This window comes from Lepisosteus oculatus, chromosome 4 (genome assembly GCF_040954835.1).
Source record: "Lepisosteus oculatus isolate fLepOcu1 chromosome 4, fLepOcu1.hap2, whole genome shotgun sequence".
Taxonomy (NCBI): Eukaryota; Metazoa; Chordata; class Actinopteri; order Semionotiformes; family Lepisosteidae; genus Lepisosteus; species Lepisosteus oculatus.
Window position 1 is genome coordinate 33,387,329 of NC_090699.1, and position 17,270 is coordinate 33,404,598.

The 17,270-nt window shown below is 35.3% G+C and overlaps 2 protein-coding genes across 3 annotated transcripts in view; one reads left to right on the forward strand and one right to left on the reverse strand.

The window, feature by feature from the left end:
* The first annotated feature begins 1,607 nt into the window (after positions 1 to 1,607).
* On the forward strand, positions 1,608 to 4,224 carry cox5b2 (cytochrome c oxidase subunit 5B2). The gene is given in 4 exon segments (XM_069189113.1): positions 1,608 to 1,758; positions 2,740 to 2,810; positions 3,527 to 3,626; positions 3,978 to 4,224. Coding segments are annotated over 4 exon segments (387 nt in total). The 5' UTR covers positions 1,608 to 1,655; the 3' UTR covers positions 4,091 to 4,224.
* A 496-nt stretch (positions 4,225 to 4,720) lies between these two features.
* Positions 4,721 to 17,270, reverse strand: part of herc4 (HECT and RLD domain containing E3 ubiquitin protein ligase 4) — a 29,765-nt gene continuing 17,215 nt past the window's right edge. Inside the window, exons 13-26 of one of the 2 annotated variants that reach the window (XM_006630724.3) lie at positions 16,547 to 16,658; positions 15,673 to 15,862; positions 14,006 to 14,178; positions 12,934 to 13,053; positions 11,803 to 11,823; positions 11,392 to 11,490; positions 10,617 to 10,784; positions 9,964 to 10,107; positions 9,623 to 9,789; positions 9,458 to 9,524; positions 8,649 to 8,731; positions 7,225 to 7,408; positions 6,697 to 6,799; positions 4,721 to 5,694 (exon numbers count right to left, since the gene is read on the reverse strand). In XM_006630724.3, the coding sequence (XP_006630787.1) occupies positions 5,486 to 5,694; positions 6,697 to 6,799; positions 7,225 to 7,408; positions 8,649 to 8,731; positions 9,458 to 9,524; positions 9,623 to 9,789; positions 9,964 to 10,107; positions 10,617 to 10,784; positions 11,392 to 11,490; positions 11,803 to 11,823; positions 12,934 to 13,053; positions 14,006 to 14,178; positions 15,673 to 15,862; positions 16,547 to 16,658 (1,840 nt within the window). In that variant the 3' untranslated portion in view covers positions 4,721 to 5,485. The remainder of the gene's footprint in view (positions 5,695 to 6,696; positions 6,800 to 7,224; positions 7,409 to 8,648; positions 8,732 to 9,457; positions 9,525 to 9,622; positions 9,790 to 9,963; positions 10,108 to 10,616; positions 10,785 to 11,391; positions 11,491 to 11,802; positions 11,824 to 12,933; positions 13,054 to 14,005; positions 14,179 to 15,672; positions 15,863 to 16,546; positions 16,659 to 17,270) is intronic. The other variant, XM_006630725.3, reaches the window with a different exon arrangement.

A 17,270-nucleotide genomic window follows, 5' to 3' on the forward strand; every position in this document is an offset into this window, starting at 1 on the left:
AGCCAAACTGACCTATTTTCAAGGTAGAATACAAACCAGCTGATGGTCTGACTTTCAAAAGCAGGACATTTTTGGATGGCCAGAATTTGTTTATTCTCTTTTAATTACCATCAACACAGGGCAAAGCACATAATCCCAGGTTTATTTAAGAAGGAGAAAACTCCCTCCTTAACAATATACACATTATGGAGAAATCAATTACAAAAGCACTCTTGCTTTGTATTCACTATACCTTAGGTACAAAATGGTTCCCTGAAAAGGATACATTCTTTAATCAGATTTGTTGTCTATTTGCCTTAGTAAATATCACCCTGTCTAAACCAAATACTGCCCCATTTAAAAAAAAATGTTTTTGCACAGTATTCAGGTACAGTATAAAATGCACCGTCTTATTTAATGGCAGCCAACCAGTAATTAACCTTCTATTTATCTATTCACAGCACATTTTGAGTCATTGGCATATAGTAGGCTATAGCCTAGAAATAATCGGTATTTTGACTGCTTGACCAGTTCATTATCTAAACATCTAGATCACGATTAATTATTTTTGTCATATAATTTAAAACAAATTCAAAGTGTAATTTATTAAACTATTTTTTTTAGAATGTATCAAGATTAAATTTATCTTGCCCACATCATTAATTTAATCCTAATTGATTAAAAGAAAGATTACTAGAATTCCGGGGAAGACAAATGCTTAATTCCTTAATTGTGCTACATAAGGATAGAAGTATTTCTGAACAGTAAACTACGTAGCGCAGTTCATTTTAAACAATAAGGAACATCAAGGTAATTATTCCAAAACACGTTGCACAACGGCCAAAACGTATTTTAAAATATTTACAAAGGACACGAAGTTTACTCATGTCCCGATTTAGCTGTCAGTTTATTATCAGAACCGTACAAACAGCATAATGAATTCCACGAGGAATTAGAAAACAATATGAAGATTAATCTCATAAAGGCTTTTTCATCTGAAGTAGAGAAATCTGGAACACGTCGCATTGAAACAAACAAAAAAAAATATCTTACCTGGTGAATGCCTTTTGGCACAGGAAACGTCAGACTTTCACTAATCTCCAAACAAACCCTTCAGACCGCAAGCACTGCAACCCTTACGGAATTAACCATCCCTAGTTTCAGGATTCAGTTTCTAGATTCTCGAGAGGAAATCGAATTAAATCACTCGCAGGTGAAGCGTTTTTCTGATAACGCGAGTTTGCGGGAGCCAGCATCAACATACACGCACCTACTATCGCAGGGTTGTCGCCAATAGCACAACATTTACCTGGCCTTCAATATAACACTTCAATCCCAGGGACTTCTTGTCACGTTTAAAGCTGCGTTGTTGTTGAAACTTTTCCCGCAAGTAAAAGGTTTTAGTAACTGGAAACCTTTGCACATTAGAATGAGTAAGAGCTGTTCCTGTGTATACTTACTTAAAATAGACACCTGCTGTATTCAGAACACTACACCTTCCTCAGTTCATTGGTTAAACTTCGACGGACTTTGAGTCTTGAGTGGCTGTTTGTGGCTGTCAATCATTTTTAGTCTCGGATACATTTTAGCCACCCTGGTAAGTGTCACTCGTGTTATGTCCCCGGTCACGCTGTAACATAACAGCTGGGTTTTTGAAGACTAAACGCCAGGGAGGAATGGCAGTCAGGCTATTACTGAGAACCTCGAGCCATGCCGTGCGTTTGGCGGGATTAAATACCATCCCTGGCAATGCCCTGCAAGCCATGGGCACCTTAAAGGGTGGGTGTCTTTCTGTGTAGATCGGCATAATTTATATTACTTGTGCAGTGATCAGTGTTGCGAGCTACACGTCTTAATATGCATACACCTTCTTGGGTAAATACAGTATGTGGCACTGTTTACATCTGGGAAATTACCATAAAGTAATACCATAAAGTGACTGTGGTTAAAATAGTAAAGAATAGCCAAGCGAAAATTCTGATCTTAAACCTTTACACTTCTACTGTAGACAATGACAGCCTTGTACTGTTAGCACGTAATTTACTTTACGTCTCAAAGAAACTGCGATTAAATTTAAGATCGATAAATGTCGTATATTTAAATAACTTTTTCGTAAAGTAATTTTAGTGAATAGTGAAATGAAGGTCATTGAGCTTTTATTACAGCACCAAAAAGAGCCAGAAAGTACTGTATGATAGCAGGTTGTGTCCACTTAATAGCAACGCAAAACCTTGTGTATCGAAATATCATGTTATACAGTAGCTGTGGGTTTTGTTGTCCCATACAGCTTGGAGTAAACATCAACACACCACGTTATTTTGCAATATATATAACAAAGTATCAATTTCAAAACCAAGCATTCATGTGTTTTTCTCCCTTTTATCAGCAAGATGGACATTGCTGACCACTTTTTATATCACACACATGCAAACAATGTCAAATAAAATTGGATGTCTTTCAAGCATCATACAAGGTATCTTTAAGATGTTTGCGAGGAATTTTTAGAGCTTTTTTTCTGGGCAATAGTTACAGTAGACCTACAGTATATTACCCAATTATTAGCCCTACAGATCTAATTTACACCTACTGTACAGTACAGCTAACATCAACTGGAAATCGTAAACCTAAAGTTTCTTTGTGCTTACACTTTACATTCAGTGTCAATAACAAAAATAATTTTCCCTAATCTTTTTACCATCTTCTACTTCTCCATAAACTGGTGTGTATCATTAAAAGTAACTTTGCTCTTTTATTTTAAAGGAATCCCAACTGATGAATAGCAGGCTACAGGACTGGAACGGCAAGTACTTCAGGCCATGAAGAAAGGACAGGTACAGAATAATCACTTTACAGAGTTCCTAAAAACACCAAATATCAAATTGCAATACACTTGGTGCTTGTGGAGATGCACATTTCTTCTATTGTGTAGAATTTCCCCATCCTGGATAATGTAGATTACCATCACAAGGATTCAGAGTTTACATTTTCAAAGCTGTTTACACCACTTACTTTACATGACTAGGATACTGACATGCAATTTCTAAATAAAGAAAACAGAGAAAGTGATGGAAAGTATTATTATTCCTTCCTGTTATTTTGGAAATAATGCACACTAAATTTTCCAAAGTGGTTGATTTAAATAATATGTACAAGTATACAGAATACAGTATATGTACAAGTGAAATTTCCCAGAGATGAATGTATAAAGCCCTATATCATTAATATAATTGTTATATAACTAAGCTCACATCTACTTAGGTTAGATAGTTAGAAAGAATAGAAGAAAAATGTGCTACCATTTAGTCTTTCGACTTTGTTAAAACATACAAAAAATATCAAACACATATAACAGATAAAGTATGTTGAACCTTTAAATTATATCACTACAGATTCGGAAAAGCAGTACTGCAGAAACGTTTTCAGCACACCAATATTTTAAAATGTCATATTAACAAATGAGTTTACAGGATGTTCAAGTCGCTATTGTTTTTACTGTTATTTAGAGTGGCCTTTTGTTACCAAACACTTTCCTCCTCTTCTCACACAGGACCCCTACAGCATTTTCAAGCCCAAGGAGTATGCAGGAACCAAAGAGGATCCTCACATCGTTCCCTGCATTGGCAGCAAGAGACTGGTTGGCTGCCTCTGTAAGCACTGTCAGATTTCATGTCTCTTAACAGAAGAAAATATGTTTATTGCTAGGAAATGTGCAGAAGAAAAAAAAAGTCAATTTTACTCCTAGGGACGCGTTTTCAGGTTCAGGATAGTCTTATTTATAGGCTACAAAAGAATTTCAAACTCACATTCAATTATATGCACACAAAGGGAAACCAAACCTCCAAACCAAATTAAACACTTCCCGGAAATTTCCTGGAAATATGACATCACAAACTAATCCAAATAATAGATGTTTTTAAAATGCTCCACCCCAAAAAGGCCATTTTAAAATGAGGAAAAACGATTCAATCTAAAAAATTTTAACCCACTTCTTTTTTCAGGTGAGGAAGATAACACTGCCATCGTGTGGTTCTGGCTCCATGAAGGGAATCCCCAGCGCTGCCCCTCCTGTGGTTCACACTAGAAACTGGTTCACCACGAGCTGCCACACTGAAGCAGGAGAGACCCTTCTTTATTTGGAATACAAGTGCTTCTCTGCATCTCCACCATTGATAAAAATGTTTGAAAATTTGTCAATTTTCTGGCATCTATATTTTGCTTAATTTAAACTAAAAATATTTTACACAGTCTGAATTGTCTCCTTGTGTGCATGTGTGCCCTGGGCTGGAATAGCGTCATTTGAAGGGGGCAGTCCCTCCTTGCTTCAAGGATAGAGTAGCAGGTATGAGTGGCTTTACCCTAATGAATTCATAGTTTACATTCAGTAGTAGTTTTCTTTTTAAACAGGATTAAAAACATTCCCATGTTAACATTTCCTGAGTGATTGTAAATACGCTTTCCTACTACATGTGCTTACTGGCATGGATATAATTTTAAACATGGGTGGGTATGCAAATTTTTATCCATAGGTATATATTTTGTACCAACTCAAGCAGTCCATTAGCACAACTAAAAGTAGGCTTAAGTGGAGTATATAACATTTAGATATCACTTTTCCCCACATATAAATTGACCATTATTCTGTTTTAAATTTCTGTGTACTTTTTTCCGGAATCCACACAAATTCTTTGTGCAAACTGTACTGGGATACAATTCGAGGATAATTTATAGTTAGGATGAAATGTACAGAAACTATACAATTTTATTAAAAGTGAAAACGCTGTTGGCATTTACAACAATTGACGGAAATCAGGTTTGTCCACGTATTTTAGCTCATCGCACCAGTTACTTTTCAATCTTTTGCCACTTTATGTAATATAAATCTGCAATATTATTCACACACTCCAACACGTCTAACATTTTAATAGCGACCCCAAAAAGGAAACTTCCATTTGAATTGTACTCAACGTTGGCTCAAAATTTTTTTCCAGAACAGTGTACATGGTCCTGTACAAGTCTGTAAAAAGTTACACACAAAAATAAGCTATTACATTCATTACAGCAATACGTCCAGGAAGATCAGTGCAGAAATGTAACTAGGCACTGTTTAAATAAATGCTGAATTTGTTTAAATGCAGAAGAAAAAAAGGCTAAAGGGAGAAAACGACACATTGACACTATACCAAAGCAGTGTTTATTCCAGCTAGAAAGAAAAGGACCTTCCTGTGTCTTTAAGAGGAGAAATCCACAATAATAATGCTTGTAGAATCGACTTGAACAACTGGTCTCCGAGGTGTAGACAGAAACCCTCCATGGATTTTGCTTCAGATAGTCCACTTGACCTTAAGGCATCTGATCTTTTTAACAGTTTTTCTTCTCACAATCTATTGAAACAGTTTTTTTTAAGTGCCATCTAGGCCTTTTCGTTTTTTCGTCTAAAAACTCCAGGGAAAAATGTGTGTCCCAAACTGAAATATTGTTTTGTTTCTGCATGAGATGTTCTCCAATCTTACACTAAGTTGAAGCCCTCATAGTGGTCGATGGCTTGAATGAGCTTGCTCTGTAGTGTCTCTCGATCAGTGTACTTGGGCAGGTCAAGCAGGTTGAAGCAAGTGTGAGCCACTGGAAGGTAATGGTCTCCTCCTCCTGTGGGCTGGATCACAAGTTTGAGGCTCTTCATCCCCATTATGGGAATGCGGTCACTTCCAGTCAGAAACACTGCACATCAGACACAGAACTGTCACATGAGGCTCCACAATAAAAGATTCACAGACAATGGGATACAAATGTTCGTTTAGTGCATTATGATAAACAAAAATGTTTTATGATTAAGTCTTGTATGGTTGATACAAAAATTAATTTAAATTTTGGGACATTTACAATTAAATATAATCACACTAGGATCACTCATTTAATGTTCACTTGAGAAAAAGAATTGTCATTTTTTTCTGTTCTATACTGGTCAATGCCAACATATCCTAAAAGAGCAGCTTCCAAGAGTTTACACATTTCCTTCACATCTCTCCCTAACTATCATGAAAAATCCCACACATTTGAAAGAACAAATCGTGACCAGTGCTACATTTAATAAACAGCTATAAACTCATATAAAACATGTTTTGAAGCCACTGAAAATAATTTTGTAGTAAAGTGATTACAGTAAATGGTTTGTTTACTATAAGTTTGTACGATTAATAATTTTACCTGCCATCTTACACACAATGAGTAAATGAGCCAATACTATGAATTGTATTCTGACACTATTCTTGATTTACTAATGCATCTGATGTTCTTCATTTTGTATTATTAAAATTTTACATGATAATGCTATTTAAAAATAAATATTCACAGTATACTGTACAAATATACTAAAACATATTGTAAATAACTAATTTTGTGAGGATTAATTTATGGTGATAAATTCTCTAATGGCCCTGGCCAGAGTGGCTGCTGAAACAAATAGATATTTAAGGCACTAAGTTAAAGTAAGACAAATGTTTAAGGCTCAAACACTGAGTATGAGGTGTAATCTTGGTAAATTCACAAAAAAATTAGGATATTTGAAGACTCTACTTTTGTAATAAGGTTGAAATAACGGGTCAGACGTGCTGCATTATTGACTATAGCTATTGCAATAGGATATGGCTGTAGACATTTTGTATAGAACTTGGTGTTAGTGGGAGGGGAGTTTGACACTGATGTGACAGCAGTAACACTTACATAGAAACTGCTTCTTCTTCTCTAGTGGCAGCTCATGGAATATTTCCCAGAAGAGCTTTATTGTGGGGTGCTCAGCCCAATACTCTCCTTTATATTCTGTGGCCTGGCGAAAGTAGAGTAAAGCATGACGTTAAGCATAAACATTTTTTGAAGGGTAGATAATTTAGGAACATGAACTTATGTAGAATATAAATTTTTACATTTTTTGTCATGTACTGTATTTATTATCCAATCTAATTAGTTACAGTCAAATTACTGTGGATTCCACCCACTAGAATGTTTAGATTGTTTAAAATTCCCTTATTCAAAAACTTTAAATCAAGTAGTACCCATCTCAGTGAACATGTAAAGTTTTTAATCCCATGTTTACTACTGTATTGAAATCAGTTAGGTTTCATTCTTGCCCAAAAACATGCACAAACCAACACCACATTTTTAGTATATACTGTAATAGTCTTCGGTAATATTGCTTGCCATGATAATGATACTATACTATCTATGTCATGACATACATGGAGTGCTACCTACCTTCTCCAGTTCCTTCCAGTCATAATTAGTGTTTCCAATGACCATTGCCTGAAGCTCATTTGGCTGGAATAGCTGCAGAACTTTACCACCGCACACTTTATGGAATCCCACATAGAAGGCATCGAATAATGGAGCCACAGACTTATTAAAGATGTAGTCAACATAGGCATTCACAAACTCCTGCCTAAGAAATTAAACAGAGCAAAGCACATGGTTCTTTTCCAATACAAATATTTTATGATAATTATAGGTATCATCTCCTGTAACCGTTTATGAGGATAATCAAGTGTGTGACACTGTCCTAATAATTTTATAAAATAACATATTGTTATGTGCCGGGCATGTATGAAAATGCTTCCATTTTATATCACAGTACCCCCCTTCTGTAAGAAACAATAGACCTTTTTTGAGTGCTTGCACTGTCATTGGTCCTTGGAAGAGCCAAACATAGCTAGGCAATAGGAATAATTTTGAACTTAAACGAGCTGAAGATAAATCATTAAGAAAGCCTTCATATGGGAAAGTAGGCTTCCAAGGCAGCATAAAAAAAGACTATACCTACACAGAAATAGAGAAGAAAGAACAGGGAGAGAATAGGGAATTTGAAGTAAGAAGTGAGAAGAGAGGAGTGAGAGGAGAGAGGAGCACCATGAGAGAGTTCCTCCTTTAAAGTAAAAACAAATGTTCAGGAAAGTTGAGCACAGAAGAGACTGACTTTGTGCTTTAGAAAAGGGACTGCTGATTTACTATTTCCACTTGTTTAGTGATGTACTGTTTGAAATGGGAAAATAGTTTCCCACTCATGCAACATCCAATTTAAGGAGTAACTTCATCCTGAGTAAGATATTTTTCTTTGATTGAACAAAACAGCGGTTAATGTTTTTTTCCTTAATGGCATTTGTGCCTCAATAACAGGGTGTATCTATAAGAAGCAGGACTCTGGAATTCAAAAATGTGTAAATATATGTACTGTAAGAATTTTTGTAAATAAAGATCTGCATTTTTATATTTTGTGACCTGTGTATTATATTATTGCTGTGCACTGTAGAACATAAAAAACACATATCATGTTAAAGATAAAATTTTCCCTGACAATAGGAAGTACAAAATGTATTATCTGCTTGCAAGACAATCCTGTATCAGGACTGGTTCTTGATTTGATATTTTATCATTTTATCCCCCCCCCTATTTAATTATTCATACTCCTCTATTTTGTGACAATATTAATATACTAAATATAAGTTACATGTCCACTGATGTGGTCCTTAAGTGTAAAAAGTAAGAAAAGTTTTATTCTGCATTTTTTCATATGAGAAAAATCATAAAAGCTGAACTGTAACACCCTTGTAGAGAACAACACATCTATGCTATTATTGTAAATATTCTATTACTTGAATGTGGGGGCATAAAAATGATCTACATACCTGTTTGATTTATTAACACAGATTTCTGCACCATTTGGAACAAGTTCCTTGACTTCTGTTACACCATAGTTGTCCATTGTGATCTGTTACACAAGGAAAGAAAGAATTATTTAATAACATTAATATATCAGCACAGTGGTTCGCCGTCCAGATCCTCAGAGATCCCTGTGTCTCCCGGTTTCTGTTCCAGTTCTTAATCACAGGCTAAATTACTGGCGTTACAAAATGGCGTTTGTAATTTTCGAAAAAAGTCTAAACTAGCAAGCAGATCTGTGATAGGTAACAATTAGTACTGGTGATTGAGGGGCCAGCCAAAACACAATCCAGCAGACCAGGTTTACTTCAAGACCAGGATTCAGAACCACTGCATTAGCAAATATCGTATATGATAAAGAATGAAGCCAATATGTGTTAGCTGTTAAACCTGGTAAGCTTTAACCCCAGAGCCAAAACAATAAAATGCAGTGTGAAACACTATTCTGTACATACTGATTTAACCACAAGCTGAAAAGAGAACTCATGCTCTCTTTATGTTAACTACTGTTGTCAGGAAAGTTATTTCTAGCTCAGAGATATCTTGCAATACTTAAAACACACTTTACAAACACAATCTTAAATCTCCACAAGTGAACTTGAGACTTTTTTAATTATGATGGAGTAAGGGACCTATACACACTATACAGTGGATAAATTAATTGACACTGACAGCGACGATTAAAACAACAATCTCCGGAAGAAAAACACTAAAAAACACTCACAAAATAGACTGCCAAAACAAAAGACCTTCTGATTAACACGTGCAATCATACCGTAAAATTTAAACAAAAGACTTCATCCAGATCATCTTCTGTGTAATCCAGTAATTCCTGCAAATTCCTGTGGAGACAAATGATACTCTATATAGGATTTGTTGATTTGGGAGAAATCTTGACAAGATGAAAGACAAACTGTAACTGCTTTTGGTCATTACTAACCTCCCAACATCAGGCATCAGCTCCTTCAGGTCATCTAGTGTTGCGGTCTTTTTAAGCAGCTTTTTATAAAGGGCCAGGGGGAACTGCAGCTCAATGATCGTTAGGTTATAGATTGCCAGACCACAGATTGCTCCAATTAGATAGAACAAATCGATTTCTTCAAAGGTCTTGAACAGAAAAAAAAAAGATTTATTAAACTTTTCAGAAAAGAACATAGTTATGACTGCACAATAAAATGCAAGTTGGCAGGGAGTCTTATATAAAAACATGTCTTAAGCAACTATAGAGCAACATAATGAAGATATTGGGCATGGAAGGTGTTTAAAATGCAATAGTCTCACCTTGTCTGAAAACCAGATAAGCCTGGACTCTTCGTAATATCTAAACATTCCATACTTGGGATCCAGCAACTCTCTCATTATCAGCAAAAAGAACTCCTTACGAACACCTCCTGCATCTACTGCCTCTTCTCCAACAAAAATCACCTGGAATAAAACCGCAAGCAGTACAGCTGCTAGAATGGTAATGTGACATAAATGCTCATGCTTTCCAATTAGTACCAGTGTTCCAATTAGTACTGGTGTGGCTTTGCAATTCATGTTTTTGAGATCCTAATTTTAAAGAACCTTAAAAAAAAATAGCACCCCTACACAACACAATGCACAATCTATACAAAGATCGCAACAAAAGTTGAAATCTTGCTAAAATATATTTAAAGAAAAAAACAATAATAAAATTATACATAAATAAGATACATAAATACACAATTTCAAACTTTTTAAAAATATTTTAAAAAAGGGTAACCACAATAGCATAAAATTAAACTATAAAGGAATGTTTCACACTTAAAATATACTAAAGTATTTTGCAGAAAATGAAAGATTTCAAAAGCAACCCTGCAGGACAACAATATATATTATACTATAAAAATAACTCCTTGGCTGCCTTGTATAATTTTGTAAAATAAGGTGGAAACATAACCTGTCTCACATACCTTTAAAGGCTTTTTGTAGTCCACATTCTTAGATTTCCTCAGCACTTCCATGGTGTCTCCAACAATGTTCTCCCTTCTAACGATGAGTATCAGACAGGGGTTCACAGATTCTACCACCGGCAGGAACAATGAGGAGAAGTTCTGCCTCTGGGCTTGATCTACTGCCATCTGGAGCCAAGAAGAAAATAATCAGAACTTCCATCCTTTTTGAACAAGAATAGGTTTGTCTTTATGTGTGCAACAAAGCTCTTTATTACCACTGGAATAACAGTTCATCAGACAATCTGTATATTGCTGCTGGGACAGGCTTCAGCTCATGATACAATGGATGTATAAAACTATATGTAACATAAAAGGATACATTTTATATATAAGGACCAGAGGTCCTTGGCATACAGGGCAGTGGTGCAACAGATGGCATATTTTGAGGCCTTAAACTCATTACAAACAGTATTTAAACCATAATGGTACTGTATACAGACATATCTAAATGAAAACTGAATATATTTGTAGTTTTAGTTAAGTCTTGTCAATTGTTATTTTTTACACTGTATGGATTCATTTTAACCCAGTGTTCCAGTATGTTTCAAATTCTGTTGCTTGCCCATTCCATCATGCTTCTCTTAGCCTGTAATAAGATATTACCCCATAATCATATGTTTGCCTTTATGGACTATATATCACCCTTAACAAGTGTTTACCTGGAGTTTAAAGAAGTGTGAGAGTAGTATACTCAAGAATAAGTGCACAAGATCCACCCACAGAACATCCTCACCTGCATCTGTAACACTGCATCTGTCTGCAGCAATGTTGTCTTCGCTGGGGCATCAAATACAAAAGGGTATGTACAAATGGTGACTGGAATGTCTGGCATCTGAAAAGACAGTTTTTCATAGTAGATTTTTCACAATGAAATTGTGTAAAAGGGTTGAAAAAGCATTCGGTAAAAGAATTATTCAAATTCTTCAATAACATTGGTTGAACAATTTAGCTTTTTTTCCCCCATTCCTGCAACTCCGGTTACACTAGGAGAATCGGAAATGTTCATGGATTTTAACCAGTCTTCCACATAATCTCTCACTGTGGCTAGAGTTGTTGAACGGCAAAACTATGACATGAGATGGACTGACAAAAGCCGCACATGATGCATGTCTGCCTAGATTCCTGATACAGACACCCATCTTACCTCTAATCCACGGTTGAGGTCCTACAAAAATGGCAGCAGAAAGAAATTTAAGATAAAAAAGAATTAGCACCTCATCTGCACTGTATAGGGTGGGTCCCAGAATAATAAACACTGCCTAAATGATGCTGTAAGCGTGCCTTTACTTCTTCATACATATTAGCACACAAATAGTACTGTTCCTAAGACTAGTGACTGTTCACTCTATTTCACAGTAACATGGCACAAAAAAGTGTTTCTGATTCTATCAAATTATACTCAAAAAATGTTTTCTTTGAATTTGAGTTTGTCAAATAGGTGCTAATATTTTGCCCAAGTATTAGTGCTTTTTTAATCTGAACATCTGAACCCACGCCTGAAAACTTCTGTGAAAGAAGAAAAATGCTGCCTCACTTAAAACAATTGTCTAAGCGAGCTCTGTTAACAGCTTATCAGTAAGATGAATAAACTAGAATTGAGCAATGATGTTAACACTTTTGACAACTTTGAAAAGAGAGAGTGGGTCACAATCATCAAATCAACAGAAACCCTCTTAACATGCAGACTACAGGGGGCTTAATGATAATCATTTATAACCGCACTATACAAGAGAGATTGGATACACTGAAATAAAATGTTTAATTCTGTTTCTTATAAAAGGCAGATGTACATTTTCAAAAAATGAATTTAAAGAATATATTTAAAAGAATACATGACGAGAAAAGTAACAACAACTGTGTGGATATTGTTGCAAAAAACTGATTATTATATGAAAACATATTTCCTGTTAATTCTGAAAAGTCTTTGCAAATCTGTAAATTTGATTTTTTAATCATTTAAGTTTGAAAACTTTACATCTGCTAAGGTGTAAACCCCAGCTAGTTCAATTTCAAACCACAGTATATTTTTAATCTATTCTTTAATCACAAACATGATGAGGAAAAGAAGGAACCAAAAATGCAAATTTAGGACAAATGAGACTTTCTTACCATTACTTTATTACATAAAAAACTTTAAAAGTAAAACATTCCTTTTAAGCCCAGTTATTTTAATTCACTTGAGTCAAATGTAACAACAATGTCATTACTTATACCAAAATGTAGCCTATATAAATTGAAATTCACTGTCAAAACAAAGTCATTATTTTTTTCTTACCATCCCATACATCTGTTGTTGGATCCAGGTGATGTAGTCATTCTTAATATCGATGAGGGACTCTAACTCATGGATATAGAACTTGTCATACTGTATAATTTGAGCAGCTTTCTCATTAACCTAAAAAATAAAAAACCCACCATAACTCTTCATAAATCTTTGGTAAACAACAATTAAGAAATCATTCTAAATTTGCATCATTGTGAACTCTGGCTGTGTTTTTTTGGAAGAAGCAAACACTTTTAAAGATTAACCTTGGTGAAGATCTGAGTTAAATACAGCCCTTAACACACCAGTGACTGTAAAACCCAACTTGTAATTAAAGGACCCTGATGGCTGACAGAAGCTACTACCAGAAAATCACCATCAAAAACATTATATCTGTTTATCTATATCTTAATTAAGTCAGAACCAGGCTTACTGTAAGACAGACCCTCCACCTACAATAATGCATGTGCACCAAGTCTTATGTCAACCCAAAACGTCCTATCGTAAAACAAATCAGACACAACCCCAGCACAGCAGGTCACACTGTGAGCCTTGTGACATTTCCTCAATGTTTGGTGAGACTGTTAGTCTCAGAATTCAGAACAAAATGGAAATACGCTTATATCCAGGTATAAGAACGTTCGGTATACGAATTTTCGCTAATCCGAACATGAAGACTTCGTACCTTGGAATTCATCTTAAGAACGTAATTTCGCTAATGCGAACTTTGAAGTTTGAAGGTGACCGATTTTGGCCGAGAACTTTGAGTTTAGGGAAAACAAATGGATACTTGCTAGGAATCAATTACAATGAGATAAAATATATACTTTCAGTAATAAAAAATACCATAATTTGAAATACCATACCTACCATACCATATAGAATGTGTCTATTTCTCAAATAAAAAATGCAAATGAGAGCTAAAAAGGCCATGTAGAAGACGAGTATCTGCAAAGTAAACCTAGCATGCTCACAGCAGCCTCTTAGTTTACTGCTAAGTCTTGATAGCCACTCAGTCATAAACATGCTATGTTTTTGGTGGAAAGAAAAGAAAGTGGTAACTTTGTCTTTTGTTTCTACTCACTCTGTGGAGAGTCTCCAGAAATTTCAGAGCAATATGCAGGAAGGAATTGAATATTCCCCGTTCAGGGAGTGGGATTCCAATCTTCTGCATCTTCAGTAGGCTCACCACTACATCCTTGTAGAGCTCAACTAACCTTTGGAAGACTGGAGGCTCAAACTTCGACCACCAGTTTTCTGGAAGACACCAATAAGATGACAATTAAATGTCAAAGTCTGCAAAATATAAGGTAAACAAAATCTCCAGATCCAGTTCCATGTGGTAGAAAAAAAAAAGTTAGCCTACTCCAATATCTACCCCACTAGTGTTTGATGGTCAATGTTAAAATTAAAAACTTACAACCATTTCTTTTAAATATAAACCTCCTTTTCAACTTGCCTAATACAAGTCCACTTAGCTGCCAATAAATAGCAGTACTACCTCTAAAAATCCTGGCAGCAAATTTAATATGTTCACTTCAATTTAAAAATAAATACAACTACAATGCTCAAGACACATTTAGTATAAGAAAATTTATTTAGTATAAGAAAAACTATTAATATAAAAAGGTAAGAATTCCAGGGTTGTAAATACCTAGCCATGATGTGCAATAGTGAATCAAAAAGGCAAAGTTACTGACTCATTGTAAAGATCTCTCCAGTTGAAGAGAAGCAATTATCCATTTCACTATCCTATTTCTACAAATATGAAGAAAATTACTTTTTTTAAAAACCTCAGGCTTTGCCACATGACTGGCCAAGATTTGGGGCGGACGGGTAGGTGTGGTCAAGAATGTTTCTATAGGTCACCCTTAATTTGTTGCAAAACACATAGAAGAATTTTGTTTTTACTTCTTAAGAACGAGATTATTGCAATTAAGTAGTCTAGAGGTCAAATTAAATGAAACTACCAACATTGTGGAGCTCTCAAGGACCACAGATGGTCACTCTGGAATTCATTAAACTGTATTAAACTAATCCAATTTCACTTGTCTTCAAAAGCTTTGGTAAGCAATGTTTTTAGAGTGATGTGTAAGACGTGTTGGCTTGTCGTTTTCAGGACCAGGGATGGTCACACCTGATCTATTGCATCTTTGTATCTGGTAAAGTGGTGGCTCCTGTGATGTTAGATGTGCCAACATCAGAGAGACATGTGACATTTTTCCTATCAGTACCTCCTATGACTGGATACCTCCTGTGGTACCTCCTGATACCTCCTGTGAAGCTTTCAGCTTTGTAAAAGATCAGTGGTTGATATGGCAGGGGTCATAGGCTTAAAAAACTGGCAAGCCCACACTGAGTGGGTATATAATTAAAAAAACTGTAGTTCCAAATAAAAAAAAAAGTCTTGATAAAAAAAACTGCTACTAGAACACGTTCAGCTATTTAATAAGTGTTACCAGGGAAAATATCTGGCATCTAATATTCCTATATCTATAGTTTAATCATGTTATAAATCCAAAAACCTTAAAGAGGAAATTTGGTCAAATACCTCTCCATCTTTACAAAGGCATCTTTTCAGGTTCAGAAACAGGAGGCTGTTACAGGAGGCCCAATCTGTGAGACTGGCAATGTGGAGATGGTTTTGATTATATGGTTAATATAATACTATGATCTTCTGAACTGCAGTTAGCTGTAATTTCTGTTTTGAATAGAAGTTTTACAATGACCCTGAAACTAAGAGAAATTTACCAAGTACTTTCAGTGGCGCTTCCTTCAGAGTGACAACAGCTCTGCCAAACGGAATAGAGAGAGTGATGAAGTTGTTGGGGTCACTAAAAATTGGGCACTCGGGCAACGTGAGGTACAGTCGCAGAGCTTCAACATCTGGAGGAGAGTTGGTAAGTTTAGGAATCAGGTTCTTTTCCAAGCTGGCAGCAACCTTGCAAGAAAAAAGGGAAATTGCAAGCCTTATACCAAAAAATGCAAAAGCAGATCCTTTTGGGAGCTTACCCTGCAGTGGCTCACATCAATACAACATTGGTGTCATAGGTTAAAAAAAAAATTTTAGTGGGAAAAGCAAATATTTATATTATTAGACTACCATGAAGGACAGTGAAAAAAAGGCTTACAATTCAAATCACACATACCACAGCTCAGTAAGAGACAGTATGACTTGAAGGATTTTAAAAAATGCAACATACAACATACCATTACACTCAGAAATAGTGAAATTGCCAGGCACAGTGTATTCCATGACAACTGGAATTAAGAAAGCTTCTAAATGTATTCATTTATTTCTCAATTGAACTTTAGGGTTAGGGTTAGATTGTATTTTGTATTTTTCTCTGAAACGAAAAGTAGGCAAGGTGATGCATTTTATATCAATTAAACATTCAAAAAAATTCAGAGCGTTAAATAAATTCAATGAATCAATATATGTCAGTAATGACCCCGTAGACGTTGTTCAGTTCATGATAAAACATGCATTATTTAATGGTTCAGACAAACTAGATAAAGGTGACCTTCTGACTGTCTATCATCATATTGAAAAATTAGAAATAACATAATTGAGGTAACCACTTTATTGGGTCTACATGACCTGAAGGGTTTTTCCTCCACTAACCTGCTGCTTGATTTGTGGGTTATCAGTCTGGATCAGTCGGTGAAATAAAAGACGTGCTGTGTTCATATCCACCCCTGAGAATTTACTGCTGGTTTTGTAGTGATCTGGATTGCTGGGAAAAAGAAACCACAACAATTTTCCCCCTAATGTACTGCTCATCCTCTGATTCTACAGTAAAAAAAAACTAAAATCAAACAAGGGTCTTAATAGTTATTTATTATTTGAATTGCATATCCATCACGCAGTGCTTTCTACGGGAACAGCAAAGTCAAATCTGTTATTTGCGCTTTAACAAGCATTTTAGATTTTTGATCATAAGATTAATATGACCAACTACAGTACTATATACATTTTATTTTTGGGCAATTCCAAGTAAAAATGTGATTTTTAAAACAAAAACATGTTTACACTCCTGTTCAATCCAGTGATTTTGAGTGACTTAAAGTATTGGGACATATTCACTCTGTAAAATGCACAATGTACCAATTTTAAAGTGGATAAATGAAAGTGTAAAAGCAAAACAAAAAGTGAAGTTGAAGTGGAGAAAAGGAGTGTTAGAGAAAAATATTAAAATACAAAAGTAAAATAGAAAATGACTGCTTTAAATACAAGTTTTATTTTCTATACATGGGGAAAAAAAAATACTATGCATGCCAACATGCTCCTCTTTATCTTTGAAAGGTGGGATTAGTATTACTGGCAAAGAAAAAAAAAACGGAATATG